Source organism: Rousettus aegyptiacus, unplaced genomic scaffold, assembly GCF_014176215.1.
Source record: "Rousettus aegyptiacus isolate mRouAeg1 unplaced genomic scaffold, mRouAeg1.p scaffold_m13_p_14, whole genome shotgun sequence".
NCBI lineage: Eukaryota > Metazoa > Chordata > Mammalia > Chiroptera > Pteropodidae > Rousettus > Rousettus aegyptiacus.
The window spans coordinates 54,619,289-54,640,765 of record NW_023416289.1 but is presented as its reverse complement, the minus strand read 5'-3'; the positions used below and the strand labels follow the sequence as shown (position 1 = coordinate 54,640,765).

At 43.3% G+C, this 21,477-nt stretch overlaps 1 protein-coding gene across 5 annotated transcripts in view; it reads right to left on the bottom strand.

Moving 5' to 3' along the window:
• Window positions 1-14,679: 14,679 nt before the first annotated feature.
• The window catches only part of SV2B (synaptic vesicle glycoprotein 2B), a 105,231-nt gene continuing 98,433 nt past the window's right edge, over window positions 14,680-21,477 (bottom strand). For all 5 annotated transcript variants that reach the window (XM_016151669.2, XM_016151666.2, XM_016151670.2 and 2 more), the window contains exons 12-13: window positions 20,292-20,451; window positions 14,680-18,061 (exon numbers count right to left, since the gene is read on the bottom strand). In XM_016151669.2, coding sequence (XP_016007155.2) covers window positions 17,878-18,061; window positions 20,292-20,451 — 344 coding nt within the window. In that variant the 3' untranslated portion in view covers window positions 14,680-17,877. The remainder of the gene's footprint in view (window positions 18,062-20,291; window positions 20,452-21,477) is intronic.

Sequence of the window (21,477 nt, the reverse complement as noted above, 5' to 3'; positions counted from 1 at the left end):
TCACAAATATAGTGGACAATTTGGTGACAAACAGAGGGGAGGGGGGTTTGGAGGCTGGGAGAATGAGGTGAAAGGTTAAAGAAGTACAAATTAGCAGTTGATAGTTGGGCACGGGGAGCATGGCAGAGTTAGCATTAATATGATGGCTAAGTGGAGGGCCAGGGAAAGGAGGGAGCAATTGGGGGGATCATTTTATGAACACTGTAGTTGTCTAACCAAGGTACTATATACTTAAAACTGATTTAAGTAAATATATTTATTTTTTAAAAAAAAAAGCAAAAGTGAGAATAAAAACATGTACACATTGAATTTTTAAAAGGTAACTAGAAAAAATGTTAGTACTGTATATAGCCCATTCAGTCAATAAATATTTATTTTGAAAACAATATAAAGAAATGAATGAATGAATGAATTTAACAAATGGGACTATATGGCTACTTCATCAGATTTGCAAAGCCACAAATTCAGTCTCACGTCTGGCTAAAATATTTTAGACCACAAAATCAACTCAGTGGGGCTGGACCAGGTACTGTGTGTCATTGCCAGGGACAGAACCTGCAGATGGCTTTGTTCTTCCTCTCACAGGTGTGGTCTGTTCTAACATGGAGGACTTTATTCTTTTTCAGCACGCTTGCTTGTCTTCTCAGGGAAGAGAGGATTTATAGGAGCTCAAGAACCCCATGCCCTAAGATCCTCTCTGCCATCGCTCAGCAGGTGCCAATGCTCTGAAACCAACGGGACACCAGCCCAGGTAACCGATGCTCCATGAACTAGTTTACCCCACACAGTCCAGCCAAAGGATAAATGATCACCTGGCCACAAAAAGAGATTATTAGAAAAAAAGAGTCTAGCAGTATAAGACAATGTCTTGATGCAAGGAAATTTAAAACAGCAAAATTCAGAATGGCCCATACACCCTGGATGCAAGTGTGAAAATGTATTTATGCAAGTGGAATATAATGAGCAATGTGGAAGCCAATATTGTACTAAATTTTTTAAATTATTGTGTACACTTTTAAATTTTTTTCTCATTTTGACCAATGCTATATAAGATTTTGAACAAAAATGAATTGTATATTCCGTGATACCTTTTGTCAAAACAAGAAACCTAAGAGCCATTGAATATGTACTACATGCTGAAGGATGTACAAAAGTACAAGGTGGGTGTTATTAGCTCCTTCATTCAGATAACACAAAGTAACTTACTATAAATGACTATAATAGACTGAATTACGGGTTCTAAATCCTTACTCTGTCCCTGATAGTAGGACGATATACCATACCCTTTGCCCTGTAAACTTTAAGTGCCCCTTTCACTCTAGGCTCAGTACATGACTTGTTCTGGCTGATGGGGTTTTAGCAGATGGGACGCAAGCAGAGGCTTCAAAAGTGCTTTTGGAGATGGTCTTGTTCTTCTACCTCTTCCACCACCAACCTAGTCTTCTGGTTCTAAGAAGATATGTGACACAGAGCGACCTCAGCTGAGCTAAGCCAAGATCAGTCTGCTTCCTACACACCCAACCCCCACACTGCCCCACAAACATAAGAACTATATGAATCCTTATTGCTCTATACTGCTGAGATTTTGTGATTAGTTGTTACTTAGCATTATCATGGCCATGGTTAACTGAAACAGTAACTAAGTCAGAATTCAAACTCAGACCTCTCACTCCAAATCCATATTCTCTTTTTCTGTGCCATACTAAGACAGAATCTAGAACTTTTAGTAAAATCACACTTGATATATGGGAAATTGGGCTGAACCAAATGGGATAGCAAACGCATTCATCTTGGTCATTTTTTTCACTATGACTTCCCACACCTAAAATATCCAGATTGGGCTGGTACATGCCCTACAAATGACAATGAATTCTATTAAACCTATTTTAATACAAGTATTGCCTGGACTTCTCAAATTAGACATGGTTGAGAATAAATTTTACACAGTAACGTCTGCTATTAGACAAAAGTGACCACAGTTGTTAAAGATCTATCAGGAAAATAGGTAAATACATTGCGGTGCATCCAAACAATGGAATATTACCCCTCTATTTTATATAGAAAAAAATATGTGTGTGTGTGTGTGTGTGTGTGTGTGTGATCATGTTTTCATGATCACAGAGAAGAGTATGGAAGGGTACACACCCAGCAGTTAGACTGGTTCCCTCGGGTGGACATGAATGTGGCAGCCAGTGAGAGATTATCAGCATTTGGTTTATGCATCTTTGCATTGTTTCACTTGTTACAACAGTCTTCTATAATTTTTAAGCCATTATTTCTTTGACAATTTTTTTCTGCTGTCTCTCCTCTCCTTCTGGCACTCGCATTATGCATATGTTGGCGCACTTGATGGCTTCCCACATTTCTCTCAGATTCTCTTCATTTTATTCGTACTCAGAATTCTGTTTCTCGTCTTGCATAGTTTCTATTGATCTACGAGTTTTGTAATTCCTTTTTCTGCCACTTCAAATCAATGCTCAAGCTCCTCTAGTAAAATTTTTATTTCAGTTATTTACTTTTCGATCCCAGAATTTCCACTTGGTTCTGTGTTATAATTTCCATTTCTTTAGTAATGTTCTCTGCACTAGTAAATGAACAAGATGATCTACAAAATTCAATGTAACACTGTTGTTATGGTTTAATTCTGTGAACATATTCATAATGGCTACTTGGAAGTCATATTCTGTTAAATCTGACATCTGGTCACTCTTACAGGCAGTTTCTATGGTCTTTTTATTATTATTATTATTATTTTTGCTGGTGTATGTATGGGTCACATTTTCCTGTTTCTTTATATGCCTCATAATTTTTTTAGTAATTGAACATTTCAAATTATATACTGTAGCAACTCTAGGTACTGGTGTCCCCTCCAAGGCTTGTTTTTGTTATTGACTTATTTTCTAATGACTCATTGGATTTTAGTCAAATCTGTTCACCAGAACCACCCCACCTGCCACACACACACACACACACACACACACACACACACACACAGAGTTAGGCCTCTGGTGTTGCTCCTCAGGGAGGTACAGATTTGGGGCTGCCTAAAGTCACCCAAGGATGACAGTGGTATCAGTATGACTCTCTTTCTCTGACTTCACCCAGCTGTCAAATTCTCTTATTTGCCAATTGGTTGCTCTATTGTTTTCAACAACACCCTGGGGCATGAATTGCTCTAACTGAATTCAGTCAAACAGTGACTCCTTTGGAGAAACAGTTTCTGAAGTTCAAGTCTGATGTCTGTTCTGACCCCAGGAGAGCTCCCGCAGCTGTCTTAGCACCGCCCCTCCTCCCCGCCCCCCCACCCCCGTTCTGTCCTGCAAACCAGCCTGCCTACAGTCTAGGCTATATCTTCATTCAATCCATGAATCTCTAACCAATGGCTTTTTACCACAACCTTCACTGTTCTGGAGAGGCTCCTTAGCTTTGAACTTCCCCACATTCCATGGCAAGTGGAATCCATGCCTTCCGGAAGAGACTAAGAGCTTTCGGTTTTATGGCCTGTTTCTCCCCCAGGCAAAATCTCCCAGCGCATCTCTGGAACTGGAGGCAAGGAGTATGGCAAGCTCTGCTCTGAGTCATGCCCTGCTGTATTTGCTGAGCACCTAGTGGGGGGTTGAGAGTGGGGTACAGCCTGAGGTTCTCTCTGCTTGCCTCTCCTGGCCTGGAACCATCACCTCACAAGCTCTGGCAAAGGCAACAAGACCTATATTCACAACACACTATGCCCAATGTAGAACGTGGTCCAACTTGTGGGGGCCAGGCCGAAGAAGGGAACCCCCGCCTTCCAGCCACACTCGCCTGGGACTTACCCTCAGCATCAGGTGGTTGGTGACAAGGCGCGAACTACTGAAGTCCTGGCATCCTGGGAAGAAAGCCCCCCTCCGGGAAGCCGGGGAGAGAGAGCCTGTGTTCCTGAGTTACAGCCATCTGGACTGGCCGGGGAAGGGGCCTTCTTGGTCCAGATACCACAAACTCTCCCCTTTCCTACCAAACGTTCATTAATTTTCTTTAATGCATGTTTTTTCACTTGTCATTTGCCTTTAGGGACATTTCCAGAGGCTTCAAATAGTTGGGTTTTTTAAAGTAACGTTCACCAGTTTAGCCCAGACAGAACCCCGAAGAGATGAGGCAAGTGCGGGTTAGGGGAAGACAGTGAGAATCTTCATGCTGCCCAGCTCGTCCTCCCTAATTCAACCGCACAGCAACCACTCAGGGGAGATTTTATTTCTGTGGCACAGAGACCCCAAAGGTGCCAGCTAAAGCAAACATCCCTGTACAGCCAATTCCCAGGTTTCCTTAGAATTGCTACAGTCAGTCATTGCTCCTTTAATCTTGTATTACTAAAGATAACTCTGCTTTGTGTGACAAAAATGCATCTGGAGTACAGAATCTTAAAAGAGGAGGCGCCCAGATGGTAGTGATATTTAAAGAGATAGCGGTTTCCAGTTTGGGAATTTGTAACCCCCTCTGATTTCATTGGTATGATTTTCCGAAACCCCCTTTTCTTTTGCCTGAACACAGTTCAAGTTGTCAGGGGAGTTTCGTGGTGTAGTCATGGTAACCAAGAAACCTCACTATACTACCCGCCATTGCAAACCCCCCCCCCACACACACCCTTCACACACTTTACCCACAAACCGTAACTCACACGAACTCCAAAAATCATTTATAGCCTTAAGATGAGCTTAAAATTACAAATACCAAAGTGGTATGAACCTCCACATGCTGTGTTTTTGTCACTCTGTCTAATTACTATTCACACCGGAGGTAAAAAAAAAAAATTAAATATATATATATATATATATCTGATTCAGCAGCAGATTGCTTGCAATGGGGCACTTCTCTTTAAACAGCGGGGAGAAGAGAGAATTCGCACAGCCCCCTCTCTGCGAGGAGCAAGGCTGAAACAAAGTGGCTTTGAAGATGCGCTCGCTCCGATTGTTTTCACTTTCCTTGCAGTAACAATTATTCTTGGCTAATAATGTTGGTTTTTAAAGCAGGTAATTAGTGCTTCCGACACTGTAATTGAATTTCCTGGAACCGAAGGCCTGCAGTGCACACAATCCCAGAGATGTGACCACAAACTGAATGTCAGGGACAAGAGGCAAGGACTCCCCGGCGTTTGCTTTAGCCGGGCCACACATGCTGGGAGGTCCGGAGCTCAAGAGACCAGTTTCGGGGGGCCACTGATGAATGGAGCTGCCTTCAAGGGCAGGAGACCAAGTTGGTGAGCAGGTGTATAAACCACGTCTTGAGACAAAGCCCTGGAGAAACAGAGTCTTCGGTCTGGAGAAGGGTGTGCAATTTTAGACCTTAAAATCTGTGTTTTATGTGAAGTCATCTCTGAAGAGCAGAGGAACTGCTCCTGAAGAAAGAATATCCTTAACCAGGGAGACACCTGCTCCAAGAATTTGCTGCGCCTCCATGGCAAACGATGGGGAAAGAACGTCCTCATGATTTGTTCTGAGGCACCCTCCAGCCCTGCTCCCTACAGGGTCACGTGCAAGGAGCCTTGCCAGGGACACAAATCTCATCTCCTTGCCACTCTCAAATCTATTCTTTTCCTAGCCCGGGTTAACCAGAGTAGAGACCATGGTGAGGTCTTATTTGATAGTCGTTCATTTGGGGGTGATTCCAGGAGCAGGACTGAGGGATGGGGAGAGAGAAAAGAAGGAAGGCCAGTTTCAGAGGTGCATTTGTATTATCCAATTAGTCTGCGCTCTTGGGCCATTAATCACACGTGAAATGTCTCTGAAACATCCATCTGGTGTAAGAAAGGGAAAAGAATTTATGCACGGGCCCTGTTCCCCATAAGTCCAGGGCTTCCCCCACAGGACACGAACCCCACTCCATTTCAGAGCAGAGCATCAGTGGACACTGAGCAGTTTCTTGAGTGTGCCATGCTGTGGTATCTAAAACACCAGAGTTACACAACACAGGCCTGAGGGGAGGTACAGTGAGGTCCCACCTTTGGGGAACTTGTCCAAGTCCATGTGGATTGACCAGCGTAGCAGCAGTGACTGAAACAAGAGCTGAAGCCAAGAGGATCTGAGTTGGTGCCTCAGGGGTAACCAACCCGCCCAGCAGAAGGTAACAGTCGGGGCAAGAGGTAGGGACACTGCCCTGGGATCCTCTGTCATTCCTCAAGTGTGTTGTAAAGACCCAGCTGTCCACGTCTGACCCAGGGATGCAGTTCCTTATCTCTTTCTCTCTCTCTAGAATCTTCTCTGACTCTTGCACTGTGCTTGATTGCCAGTTATCTGAAACTGCCTGTGTCCTCAGACATGGGTTTCGTCTGTCTGACCTGCCGCGAGGCACAGCACTGACCCAAACCTATGATCCGCAATTCTGTACCTTTCCCATTCGCCCCTGCTGCCCCCGGGATCTCTGAACACATTCTGATTCTGTGTTCCTAGAATTTCTCACGACGACCTCTTTCTTGCTTCTGTGGGCACCACCTGCCACCCCCTTCTGCCCTGGCCTTCTTCCACGTCCTGGCCTCCTCCTCACCTTCTGTGCTCTGCTGTCCCCAACACCTAATTAATTCATCCTCTCTTCCTTCCTCCTCTTTGCTTTAGGCTAGCTTTCCTTGGGGGGAAAGAAAAAAAAATCCTATATGCAGTGGCAGTGACATTTGAGAACTTAAGGCAAATGCAAAACTGATTGTTAAGCGCGGTTATATAAATTGTGGATAGTTTATTATTTCGCTTGCCAAAATTCCTTTACCGAAATTATGAAGTTGAAGTTCTTGAATATGAAATAGGCTGAAAAAAAGTACATTCCTAACGATCAAATCGTGAAAACGTGTGATTTTAAAGCACTTCATTGGTGTCACCACCACTGCATTCAGACTCAATGAAACTTTAACACCAGAGTTTTGGAAGAGACGATTTTCCGTGAAACTTCACCCAGTTGTCCTACATCTCTTTTCCATGTAAGAAATCCAAATTTCCCTCGGCCATTCTTTCAACGGTGCACGGGCTACTTTTGTATATTTTCTACTGATTTCTAAGTTCCTATAAACTGGGTCACACTTACAGTAATCACCCTTGTTCCTTAGGGTTTTCTCCACGCAATTAATATACGGTTTCCAACGCTATGAAGAGTTTCACCTGGTTATTTCTGGAAGCTCACAAGTGGCTGCAGCCGCACGTTTGCACGTAAGCGTTTTCCTCACGTTCCTGCTTTGGTTCCCCAATTTGGTGTTCAGTGCTCCCCACAAAGCTGTTCCCCACTATCAACATCACAGTCCTGCAGCCTCCTCTCCCACGGGCTGCTGTGCAAGTCCAGGGAGGAGCCCAGCGACCCGTCTCTGAGACGACACTGCCTTCCCCGCCCTTCTTTCCCCGAGGCATGGGGCACACATCTGCTCGCTGTTCTTCTCCAGCCAAAAATAATTCTGCCACGCGAGCGAGAGCCAGGAAGGCCCGTCTCATGAAACATACCAGGACTCACGCTCAAGATACATTTCCAGACTCTCTACCCATCTATCTTTTCTGCTCTCTTTTCTCTGCATGCTCGTCTTTGGCTGCAGAACGTTCTGGAAATGGCACGATTCCTTCAGGCCAAACTCAGTGATTTTCTACTACACTTATTGGTGCTGTTACAATCCATTCGGCTTCAGGGAGAATTATTTGCAAACAAACACTTTTTTTCCTTGGAACTACAGATTCAAGGAAAGGCATAAAGCAGGGAGGCAGCCAACGTTTACCCACATCAAATGGAAAAAAGGAGGCTAAGAGAGGTCCCTAGTTGCCCAACCATCTAATACAAGGGCCCACCAACTCCTGGGGCTGTGGACCAGTACCAGTCTGTGGCCCGTTAGGAACTGGGCCGCACAGCAGGAGGTGAGCAGCAGGCGAGTGAGCAAAGCTTTGTCTGTATCTGCAGCCACTGCCCAGAGCCAGCATCACAGCCTCAGCTCCACCTCAGATCATCAGGCATTAGATTCTCACAGGAGCACCGGTCCCTGGTGCCAAAAAGGTTGGGGACCACTAATCTAATAAATGATAGAGCCAGCAGGTGAACTACAAAACTACCTCTCTCTATATATATATTGACTTCTCTCTCTCTCTCTCTCTCTCTCTCTCTCTCTCTCCCTCCCTCCCTCCCTCCCTCCCTCCTTCTTCTGATTACCTTCTTTCATAGTTTCTGTTGGTATGGCTAAATGAAGTTTCCCATCACTACTCTGTAGCTATCCCATTTAAGATCCAAATATAAAACTAAACTCCATTTTCTCTGTAGGTACTTTCTTTTTTTCTTTAAGTTAGCCTCAAGGACATATTTCTTCCATATTATACTTACAGATCACCTGTCATTCTTTCCTTCAGCAGAAGCCACTGGTGAGGAATAAGCAACATCCTATTGAGTATCTCAGAACGAAACATATCGAACATTGCATGCATTCTCTTTCTTGCATTCTACCAAGTCTCGCACCCAGAAAGTTCTATTTCTGTGTTTAGCTTGCATGCATTCCCTAGTAGACACTGTTCACACTGCAGAAAGTCAAAACTTGAAGAGAGCTTATAGCTATGTGCTCAGCTCGTCTATTTTAAAGATGAGGAAATTGGGATTAATCAACCAGCCCAATAACTCACAGTATTTTCCTAGATCACACAAGTCAGCAGCAGAGCCAAGAACCTCTAGGTTCCCAAATGGACCTCCTCCTAATTGTCCTATATCTCTTTGGGATGAGTCATCCTAAGTATCTGGGTGACTTTCCATGGATCAGCAGCCACCTCCCATACGGGGAAGAGTTCAGATTTTGCACAGACACACTGTGAACATCCAAAGCACCATTCACTTTTCCATTCTTGTTTATAACAACACTTAATCCTCACAAAATCCCAGGGACACCAGGAGGTTTGTGCCTTTATGAAGTCACCTAGCAACAGTAAATGGTGAAAGACAGGTTAAATAAGCAGGGGTTCAGTGCCGGCCACCTGTTAGGGTGGTGCCGGATGTTTCCCCAGGAGCATGTAATAAACGTTTGCTGACTCTGAATCCAGACAGTTGTCCCAAAGATGAGGAGAGTCTCTCTTTCAGGCCCAAGTCTATTACAAATGGTTGAGGGACACCCTGGGCCCTCTGGCAAATGTCTTCCGAAATCATTTCCACATTCAGATGCACCCCGAAGAATGGGGGGGATGTTCGTCGTTTTGCAGAAGTTGTCTCATTTCACTTGACAGAAACTGGGACGGAAAACTCACCAACCGGGAGTCCAGGCCTGCTTTACATGTTTCAAGGTAGCGACTGCCCTCTAGCGTTACAGAAACAAAGCCAAACGTACGCCTGGTAAAATCTACACCCAACCTCAACGAGTTTTTCAGTTACTGACGTCTCCTGAGTAGGTCCTTGGAAAACACCACTACAAGAGTATGCTGCACTGTGGTTGGCCAGCTGCCCCCCACCCCCAGTATTTCATTTCAGCCAGTTCACATTGAAACTTCCATACTTGATAAAATAGTGAAATGCTCCCATACCAGTCGGCAAGAACCCGCTACCCTAACCCCCTAAGGACTCCACAATGCAATAATCAAAGCCTTAATGTTCGGCAAATAAAGCGGGGTCTTACGCAGTGTTAGGTCAGTGTTTGGATCAAGACAGTGATTAAGAATTTTGAATGCGACATTTCAGTTGTGCCTCACGATTCCACTAGTGCGTTCATTCATCTGTCCAGTCATCACACCTACTGTGTCCTAGATGCTGTATTAGTCACGATGCACAGGGAAAAAGAAGGAAGCTATAAGGTTAGTCTTGTGGGAGCCTCTATGCGTAAGACAGCATCTAGTTTAGTTAATCTTGTCCTGGTGGCCTGCAAACATTAGCAGCCAATGATTCATCTACACCCAGGCTTCTTTGGGTGGAAAATCAATGGGGTAATTACAGTACACTATTTGTGAGGTGGCGAGAGCCCGGATCTTGGCTCCACTTCTTAATAGTTTTTCGGTCTTTGGCGAGTTACTTTACTTTTCTACACTTCAAGTTCCCTATCGCTAAAGGAGAGAAAGCAACACATCGTTAGGTTATTATGAGGATTAAAGGAGATCATCTAAAAGTCTCTATCACAGCCCTTGCCCTATAGTAAGTTTTCAATATGAGTCTGCTAGTATTGGATCACAATGTATTAAAGGTTAAAAAATTTATTCGCCAATCACCAAATCAAATGTTTCTAGTACTTGAATACACTAAAGAACAAAAAAGCTGAGGTCATCAGAGCAATTCCCCTTTCCAGAGACAGTCGGATGGAAAAACACTTAAAGGGACAGGGAAAATAGAGCGTGAAAAATATGAAGAGAAAACAAAAATGGCTTCGGTCATTTCACACTCACAGCATCAGTTTAATGATTCAGTAGCCGCACTCACTACACATGGCATTATTTACAGACATATCCAAACAGCTCCAGAGGGATACACAGTAAAGGTTTATCCAACCAGCGGTCAAGTCGTTGGAAAGCTGGTAACGGGTCCCTTTCCTTTTACCTGCAGGCTTCGTTTTCACGGCTCAGGGCACGTGGCTCTGTGTCGTCCTCACAGTCATGGAACTGAGGGCGAGTCAGGAATGTGAAATAGAACCGATTTCTCATCGTCTCAACGTAAAGGTGTTTTACAGAAAGACGGCAGGCTTCCAAAGAAACAGCTCCTCCCTCCACTGGCCGTGTTTCAGCACGTTTCATTAACAACAACACAATCAGGTATAGGTCTCCTATACCTATACCTACAAAGTATTCTTTACAAATCTGAGAGCACTTCCTAGGGCCACAGCCGATACCTGGCAAGATTGTCTTTTTTAACTTCATTCCGTGACGGCAGCATTTCAGAAGCAAATCTCCATCGTGGACCTTGCTGCTCAACCTCATGCATCTGAAAAGCTACACGTGTCCCAGGTAGTCGAAGGACTGAGATAGCAACTTTCACAGCAGTGATGGTAGAAAAAGATTCAAAACCACTAGTCAGACATTTGGAGAAAACCATGAATAGTCACATCTGGATACTTGTCACTTCTCCCCAAAATGGGCACATGTCTAGGCTCCCCCCCCCCTCACCGGGAGGGAGGGGGACCAAACCCTCTAACCCCACACCATTGCTCATTGAAACCCAAAGACTTAGTTTGCACTTTCCAGGCTTAGCCTACGACTTTAGGATAGAGAAATTTTTTTTTTAAAGATTCGTAAGTATAGATCAGTATGGTAAGAAAGACCAGCAAACTTTGGGAAGCCTATCTCTAACACCTCAACCTGCTTCGTCTACTTCACCCATCATGTCAAGAACAGAGAAGTAATAATAAAAGATACAGTCTCTTAGTCTGTTAGTGTTGCGGACCTCCGGGATTCAAAAAGCTGGGACCAAATCTCATGCAGAAAGATAACTTTAAATCCTCCTCTATTCCCAAAACCTGAAATGCACAGATCAGCTCCTTTACTATTTGGTCCCTTAGAAATACAGCAGAATTGACAAATCTGTATTTAACTATTTGATAAATATTTCACACTTGAAAGTTTTTAAATATCTTTTGGATTTTTTTTTTATCCTTTATGTGAAAAGAGCTCAAGTCAAAACTAATGCATGGCATGTATATTAAAAAACAAAATAATTTTTATATCTATCTATATGCTGTTGGGGATTTTATATGTCACAAATATCTCCATCTTACTTCCCCCAAATGCAACATTCAATAGTGGAGCTACCTTATAGAATCACCTGTTAAACCTCCTGGACACACAAGTGTCTGTTCAGGATGACGTGTACAACAACCGTCCCTGCCTCTCTTGTCACCATCTAAGTTCTGACACACATCCCAACAATGTACTGTCTAGATTCTGATTGCACGTGTTCGGCTTATAGTTCGCCGTTTCCACCATAAACTATACAGGGTGTAGGTTTCTGAAAAGTATCCTTATTAAAATCACTGGCACAAAGACTAGCAAATTAGCTATTAGCAATTCACTCTAAATATTCGTTAAGAATTTGCTTTGTAATTATTTGGGGAAACACTTTAATAAATAAGAGCCATCTATAATTTGCTCATCAATTGCTTACCAGTTGTTTTTCTGAACATTTTTTTAAGCAATCCTTGGCAATATAGCTCAAAGACTAATTTTCCCGGAATGCCATTTTTATAGGACTTTGTTCCTACCCTATTGAAATCACGCATGCTGATTTAAAGAAATCTGAATCCATGAGATTATATATGTATGGCAAGAAGTGAGGAACAGGACAACTTGGTTTTGAGTGGTTTGCTCTCCTGAGAGATAGCCACTGTGAATAAACTTCATAGCGAGGTTATCAAATGTGGCGACCACATTAATTTCGGTAGAGACACCTCCAGACAGACCTTTGCTTTCTAAAGGAATACATATTTATGGTCTCTGAAATCTTATATTCTAAGCCATCAGGACCGGAGGTAAATGGACAGCTAAGCATGTATTTCCAAGTTTGATAACAAGGACAGCTCATTTCTCAGCTCATGTCTTGGACCTTCTGGAGGTATGTTATGTCCTGCCTAACAGATGTCCCGTTCGTTCTATAATTAGCAATGACTACAGCAACCTTTATTTCTCCATTTAGCCTGTGTGGATGGCTCTAGCTCCTGTTTCGTTTCATTATCCACATTTTTGGAAACCTTGCTGCTATCACAGAAGCCACGCATCTGAATTTCCCACCACGTCTCCGTAAATTAAATAAAAGAGGCTTCAAGCGTGTCTCGAAAGAAACGGCTCTGTGTCATTTACCTCCAAACTGTTCTTAGGGCTGTGATTAAAGACAGTGAAGCTACTGACAAAAGCATGAAATTTGGAGAGAAATCACTTAGAGGTAGAGACACACCGTAGCCATTCTGAAAACATGTCAAAAGAAGTCTAAGTGGAGGAACTCATCCCACTCTCCCTTTCTCTTATCTAAATGAGAAGCGTTCACCCTTTTCAAGAGACATTTTCAAGCCAAGTCCACCTTGACTGTCAATTGCAGGTCAGGTTCACTAACACCTGGTCATTTTTTGGCCACCTTCTGTGCATCCTTAGGTAGCAGAAAGCTTTTAGGATCAAAGCATGCCACTACAAAGCCCAATGGATTACGATGTGCCACAACTATATTTGTGTCTGTAAAAATCATTACCACATGAATGAAAATGGCCGAAACAGAGCTCATCAACCCCCAGGTGAAAAGGCATCCACCCTCTGCTGAGCCCAGGAATTAATTAGAGGCCTACAATCAGACATGAGTTCCCAAGGACATGGCCCAAGTAAAACCCAGCAGGTTCTAGGGGAGGGAATATTTTCACCGACACCCTTGAATTACTGATGCACTGCCACTAGTTGATTGTTTCTGGACTTGAAGAAAATGGTAATCGTTTCTCATGGGCTGCTGGCTTTTGTGCATTCTGGTTGGACAGGTTTTAAGTTATCAGGGCCATAAAACTTCCTCAGCAAATCAAGATGGCAGGTTGTCAGTTCTGTTCAAAATATGGTTCAAGGACTGGCAGCATTTGCATCACCTGGGAACTTGTTAAAAAGCGAACTCTCAGATCTCACCCCGGATTTCTGGGGGGAGGGGGAGGACCTATCCGAGTGTGAGTTTGAATGTCCCTCCGTGTGATTCTGATGCACGCTCAAGTTTAAGAAGCACGATCCACCTATCCTTTCTCCCTTGCCTCCTTTGAGACAAGATCGTGAATTTGGAGAAGGGGTGGCATTGTCCTCAGGTAAATGTCACATTTCTCAGCCTCCTCTGCAACAAAAGGAAGTCAGTGATGTACATGTACAAGCAACTAGAAAGGGCAGCCAGAAGAGCCGTTTCAAGGTAGGGTGACTCAGCTGGAAGATGCGGCCCTTTTGCCCCTCGCCCTTCTTTCTGCTTGCTGCCTGAATTGTGGTTGTGAGGACCAGTGCTCCAACAGCCATCTCAGTCCGTGAGGCAGCCTCGACAATAGAAATTGTGCACTAAGAACTAAGGAACCTAAAGACAAGAGTCTGTTCCCAATAATCGGATGACAAAGTAGCCACTTCAGCCATGGCTTTCCTTCCTCCAGATTCCCGTTATATGAAAGAGAAATAAACCTTTAACTTAGTATAAACATATTCTAAGCCTGCTTGTTTACGTTTTCAGTTATATGCCATCCAACTGAATTCTAACTAAACCCCAAATATTGGGTCAATGTTAGCTCAGATGCACCCCAGAAAAGCTAGACATGAAGTGGAGAGACTTTCCCCAGGACCACTGAGACCCTAGTCCCGCTAATACCCTGCTGGCATTCCTGGCCCTGATCCCTTCTTCCATGTAAAACTTTCCGTAAAGTCGATTAAGTAAAAAACTGATTAAGTTCTTCAGAAAAATGAGCAAGTAAGCCTTTTCCCTTATCTGGTTTATGAAGATAAGAAATTGGCACATTCCCTGAGAAAAAGACACGAAGAGGACAACCACATTCAGCTGAAGATAAAGAAGAAAGAATCCTCTTACAAACAAATGTGCATCTTGCTGATTATAAGGTTTGTTTTTATTGCCAACTTAATATCCATCTCGCCCAAATGCCGTAAATGAAATGAGGCAGGAGGCAGGAACTGTAACCCGTTTTTTTCACCGCTGGACCCTCAGAGTTTAGCGCAGAGACTGGCACACAGTAGGGACTCAGGAAAAAATTGTTAAATGGATGAATTCAAATTTTTCTGATCCTTCTGCTCGTTTTTTTTTTTTTTTTTTAGGTAAACTAATCAAGTGAGTTTTTAATGACTGGCCTCAAGGAATAGAGAGGGTAAGGGTTAGTTGCATTGTCCCAGCCCCCAAAGACTCTGTGGGAGGCCCTGGAGCAAGGTATCAGTGACTAGGGAATTAGTCCAGAATTAGAGAGAGCATCACCGCAGGACTTGTAACCCACTCCTAGCACTCTATGTCACCTTGGTCACATCATTGATTCTCTCAAGGTCCCCGTATGCAAAATAGAGTTAAAGGAAGTGATTCTTAATGTTCCTTCAAGCTGCTCCTATCAGCATAGAAATCCAGCAGAGACCTCAGTATCTGAAAATAATCTCTAGCCTCAGTTCTTAAAGGTTTGCTTACAATTAATTTTATTATTCTTTTAATGAACTATCACAAGATACCAGGGAACCCTGGTAACAGGCTGATTTATAACATGACCTTGGACTCAGGTGCTATAAATTTCACAAATAGGCACACCCCTTTCACTAATTATTTCCAATAAAACGAAAGATCGAAAATCAGCATCAGTAAATGACACAATACAGTTGAGACTATTAATTGCTACTCCCAAATTGGGCGTCATAAAATAGATCATGAACTGTGAACGAATTCTCAGTGAAGGAGAACTTCATCCCTTTAATCCTCCATGAATGCCACTGGGAGCTTCTCTGGGTGGAGCACGAGTTGAAATGAAAAAGAAGTGGATGGCCAGGAAAGCTGTCCACTCTCCCCCAATGACCTGTCCCGGAGACTATATTTTACGAAGCATTTATTACAGCAGGAGTGACAGCGTTTAAGAAATGGCCACATTTCAGTGCCAGACAATCCTTCATGGGGAAAGGAACGAGATGAGAATTGCCTTTGGTTAGGTTAGGTGGTGGTTGTAAGAATCCATAAAGAAAATGCAAAAAGTAGAGTTTGGAAATCAAATGAATTTTACCCCAAAATTACTGAAGCCACACCAGCACTCAAAAATTAATCATGTGTTAGATTTACAAGATCCATCTTAACTAGAAAGGCAGGCTCTAACTTCCTTGTACATTTCTTAGCTGATTACCCCGTGGAAGAACAATGTTCTAAGCGATGTAGTAACCTCAGGTTTACACACTCTCTTGTATGAACTAGCCACTATATTTCATACCATAAGAATGCAGCAAGTATATTACAGCTATGTTACACTGGTCCTCTCTTTATTGACATAGCATTCTGTTAGGTAAATTCTATAAAACAGTGACAGAAACATTAATACACAATGGCATATTTGTATATTGGGAGGAATCAGGGTGTCAAATCAGAGTTGATGTATTTTCGCTGTACAGAAAAAAAGAGCAAACAAAGAGGTGAGGGGAAAGAGAAGCAGAGTAAACATTTTAACCATTAAAACTGATCTCAGCTTGAGGGTAGAAAGGTGCCATAGAATTTACTCTTTCCCTGACTAGTTACTCCAGAGAACAGAAAGATGGCCTGAAGCTATCACAGGACCTAAACAGTTCTCCAACACTGAGAAACACTCAGCACACCCATTGTTTTCCTGTTTTAAATTTCCAGAGGCTCCTGGTAGGGAAGGCGTGGCACCTTACAGCACTGAGAGTATTGCCTACCAACTCGAAGAACAAGTTCTTGCAGACCCATGTTCACCTGGCCTCCGCAAGTTCACCTCCAGGGTCAGAATCTCCCAGCTCCCTGTCTCTTCCATGCAGGACAGTTTTGATGAATAAAACGTGTTCCTTTTTCTGCGTAGTCAAGACTTCAGCCTATTGTAGACCCTTGCCAAAGCAGTTTGTCCCAAGTTCCACATTCAACCCCGTCCTCACCCTTGATTCATGTTCCAAGCTGGATCCCACAAAAGTTCTCTTGGAGCACTCAAGGAGAACATATTTAACATCCACTACATTCCCTGCTCCCAGGTCAATGACAGCTGTTTTGAAAGTCCCTAACCAAGACACACAGCGCAGATTGCTCATAGGATCTGACCGTTATAACAAACCCGGGTAGTGTTTTCCTGCTAGAAGGAACGGGAAGCGTTCACACTTGGAAGAACTGTGGCTGCACTTCCCCACCCCGCCCCCCCTCCGCATGATGTCCACCGGGCTTTATTCTCACCTACGAGGACAGTGCCAGAGGCCACTGAACGCTTCTCGTGTTGTTTCTGGGTGAGCAGCAAAGTCAAATGCCAGTTCTGAAGACACTGAACTTGAGTTTCACAAGTGATCTGTGTAAGAGAGGAAAGGACTCCACCTACATGGAGAAAAGTGCCTGGATTAAGTGGACCGTACAGTGTGAGTTTGCTAAGTGCATCCTCCCCATCGCAAGTTAAATGGCTATAAGAAATTGTGCTTGCATTTCATTTAATCAGACCCCATTTCCTGGGACTTCAAACACTGAGTCCTCCCAAATTATGGCTATAGTGCTGGCATATATTTGCAGATATCTTTTCTGCAAATTAAACCCAAATACAGTTATATTTACAAAGTTAAAGAATACCTATTTCATTAAGTTTCTTTGAGTAGATCAAAATAGGAATAAATATCATTCTTAAATGTATCACTTAATCCTCCTGGAAAGCTCAGGATGCCTAGGGAAGGGGGAAAGTATGTTTCTATAGATAATGCTCAAATATTTGGTTTTCTTTAACCGAGTATCTTCAATGTTACTGTGCCAATTTTCAAATGGAAAATACGATAGGTGACACTTTTAAATGCAAAAATATATGTATCCTGTACTTCCAGCCCAATATTTATATGACGACTCTAACTTCCTGCCAAGTCCATTTGTTAGGTCATTGGGCTCCAAGGAACTTTATGAAGAAGCCTGAATGTTTCTCAAGTTCAAATTCATTCTGAAATACTAATAAGTCCTTGCGCCTCACTTGGGGGAGTGCACACTCCTTGCTTAGCATGTGCGTCCACTGGAGGGCGTTATTCCTCCTCCCCTGTCTTCGGTTGGATAGACCTGAAATAAGCACACAGCTTTATGATTATCGGGGTGGCTCAGGACACCCCAAATCAGTCACCTGAGTTACAAACATCTTGACAGCTGAAATGGGTCCTAAACTAGGGGTCACAAAATCAACGTTTCTTCCGGTGCTATCCAAGGTCCTCTGGACGGTGACAGACAGGAAATGTGGGGCACTGAAAGTTCCTGGACGAGGTTCTTCTGGCATTTCCTTTCCTGGTGAGTCGCTCACATTAGGACCTGCTCTCGGGTCTCTGGCAGACGAAGGGCAATCAGGCCACCACCGACGAGGGAAGTGGCAGCCAGGAGGATAGGGACCACTTTGGTTATCCCAACAAAAGAAGCAAAGATGGTGTTTCCCAGAATGGCTCCAAACTTGCATAATCCGTTGAGGATGCCAAAGGCCGTTGCCCTGTAAAAAAAGAAGAAAGTAAATATCTCTGAAACACACCAACTACCCACATTCAACCCATGGGACCAGGTTCTTTCTTTTCTTTGCTATGAGGAAAGGTATAGTGAAGGAGTAGGAGGGAATTTTCTTTTTCCTAAATATAAAAGCGACACATTCTCCTTTTAGTCAAATTTGGAAATACAGACTAACATAAAGATGCAGGGATGTATAACCTAACCACTGAAAGGCAATTACCACTATTAACATTTCAAAGTATTTCCTTCAAATTAGTTTCTTTTCTTTTTTTCCAAATATATCTCTTTTGGAATTTTCTCAGGTGATACATGAATATTATGAAATAATGAAACAATGAAGAAAGATGAAGCAGAAAGTATAAACATTCTCCCTTAATAACACCTGCAATCCTCTTGTGGCAGAGATTTCTAGTTGTCCTTAAATGGCATTTTCCCAAGTGTAAAACTACATTTCCCAGACTCCCTTGCTGCTGGGTGTGGCCACGTGACCAAGTTTTGACCAATGACTTTAAGTGGCCGCTCATGTGTGAGCCTTTTGCTCTCTTCTGTTACACTCTTCTTCCTTCCATCTTGCTTCCTGGAACATAGATGGTTTCATCTTAGACTATGGCTGAGATCATGATAAGGAGAATAACAAGATAGAAAGAGCCTGCAGTGCCTGCTCTGGACTTCTACAAGAGGCAAAATATAAAATACCTACCTTCCTAAGGCCACAGTTTGGGGTGGTTTCTGTCACCCATGGTAGAACCTAACCCTAATTATTATCCCCCAATCACACTTCTCAGCGATTATCATTATTAACCATCTGTTTTTGCTTGGCTCCATCTGTATGCAGAGGCCATATTCCCAGCACTTTCTCTCCCCTACTGAAGCAAAACGTTTCTTTTTCATACCACAAGTTTATTACGTATGTGGCTTTGTATTTGTACTTTAAATTCTTTTTTACATTTCCTTTTCTATAACTGTATCACACTATACCACTACAATCACCAACACCCAAATCCAGTCTTCTTGTTTTCAGAATGCTCTTGGATATTTTCACAATTTTCTTTTTTCTAAGTAAGCTCTAGACTAATTTTTTTTAAGTTCCCAGATGGGGTAAAAATCTCATTCAATTTTGAATTGACTCTCTCAAGTTAGAAAAAAAACTAAAGAATATTTGTCATTTTTGTAAGATTAAATCTTCCTAGAATTCAATAGAGTATATTTTGATATATATTTAAGTCTTCTTTTACATCTCTCAGTAAAGCTTTATGGTTTTCTTAACTAAGTGTTTTACCTTTCCCATCAAATTGATTCCTAGCTATTTTATGATTTCCAATGTTATTAAATGGATTTCAATTTTATTTTTATTTTTAAGATACATTTTAAAGTTTGCAATTATTTAGTTATATTACTATCTTACCAAATTATTTTATTGTTTCTAGTAGTCTCTTTAGCTAATTTCCTTGGGGTTTCTAGATGTACTATCATAACTCATTCAAATAATGATAATTTCTCCTCTTATTTTTTGCAAAACTTAGAAGCTCTTTGGCTGGGGAGATGGTGTGCTGTGGTTTTCCATAGCAGCCTATATGCCAGTAACTCTGTCACCAATTTAAGGTTTTTGCATAATTTCATTTACTTCTTTCCATGACTTTACAGCCCTTTTTGATCACGGGTCCCCTTTATCTGCTATTCATAAATTTTGCAGTCCACCTCCGTGAAGAGAAATCACTGCTAAGTCCCTATGCCTTTAAAAGAGGCCTCTTGCCACATGGCTTGTGCGAAATAAAAGTAAATCCTGGGCACCTCACCACATGCTCTGCAAACGCCCCAGATTGTTGTGCCTCATCCCCACCTTTATTTTCCTCCACTTCTCCCCAATCCTATATTTATCTAGGTCATCACCTTTTCACCTTGCCTCCCGTCGACAGGTATGTTCTTAACTCTTTGGTTGTGTGATGGATGTGGCATTCCCTCTTATTCCTCTCCCCTAGACGTGGTTTGCACTCATCCTTTGCATCTTTGCCATCCACCCCACCTTATCAAGCCTCAGCCTGCCCACTTGCAGGCCTATGCCAGCCCTGTCGCAGGAGAAACTCAACAACCTAAGACACATTTGTTCCACGTAACACCAGGCATACCAAGATGGCCACGGTGGAGGACCTTGGAGCAGGTAGGTTTCTAGGTAAAGACCACACAAGTCCCAGAGAGAAGGCCAGGGAAGAACTGACCTCTGGTTGGTGGGATACAGCTCCACGGTGATCACATCCAGAGCATTCCAGGCAGCAATGCTGGTCCCACAGAACAGGCACTGCCAGCCGATCATCGCGGACTCGCTGTTGCCGAAAAACAGGAAGAAGCAGCAGACCGCCGAGATCAGCATGGAGCCACCTGTGGAAGGAGGCCAAGGGCAGAAAGAAGCATGAAGCCCGTGTCTGAGATGAGACTGCCACCGCAGGTCTTGCCCCCAGCCCCCATCCTCACAGGTATACCTGCAGTGACAGATTGCCTCAAGTAAAAGGCCCATCTCCATGCAGAGAGCACAGCTTAAACCCTCACATCCATCGTACCACCCCAGCCGTGGAATTAGAGCTCGCTCCATGGGTGACATCACCAGAGTCAGCCTCCATGAAGGACGTCGGAATCACCACTCTGTGCTGCTGCCCAGCGCAGAATAAGGGGACCAGGCAGAGGGGGCGTTAATTGAGAGTCTATTATGTGCCAAATATTCTAGGTGCTTGAGATATTCCAGTATCTAAAGCCTTCTCATGGAATTTGCAATTTAGTGAGAACACAACTGTAAATGGGCCACAGAAGGAAAACCTGATTATTTTCCATTTATGCCCATCTCCATCCCAGATATCTGATCTGCCCTTCTCAGCCCCGCTCTTTGCCTCAGGGAGGAAAGAAAGCATATCCCAAGAAACCAGCTGGGAAATAGGGCAAGAGTCCCCACGAGGCATCGGAGCCTGGGAGAGGGAGGTCCTCCAGTTTGAAAAGCCCGAGGCTGATCTGGCCTCAACACCAAGTGCCTCTCTGGGGAGCCTCTGCCTGGAATCTCATCTTCATACCTGGAGCAGCAAAAACTAACGCCAAACCCTGCTGACCAGATGGGAAATAACTATCCACTTGGACTCAGAATCCAGAAAGGGGTGGGGCTGTGTGAGCAGGTAGCCGGGTTCTTTTAAACAGCCAGGAGGGAACTAGAAGGAAGGAACACTGGCATCGAGTGAGCCAGAACTGCGTGGAGAGCTGTAACATCTATGTACTTGCACGGGGCTTGGTTTATAAGAAATGCCGAAGGATGTTTGTTGAGTCCAAAATACTATTATCAAAGGAATCAAGTGCTAGTCAGGGGACTGCCCTTAAACTATGTTAGGTCTTCCTGTTATAGGCCTCTCTGGCCCGCTGGACTTC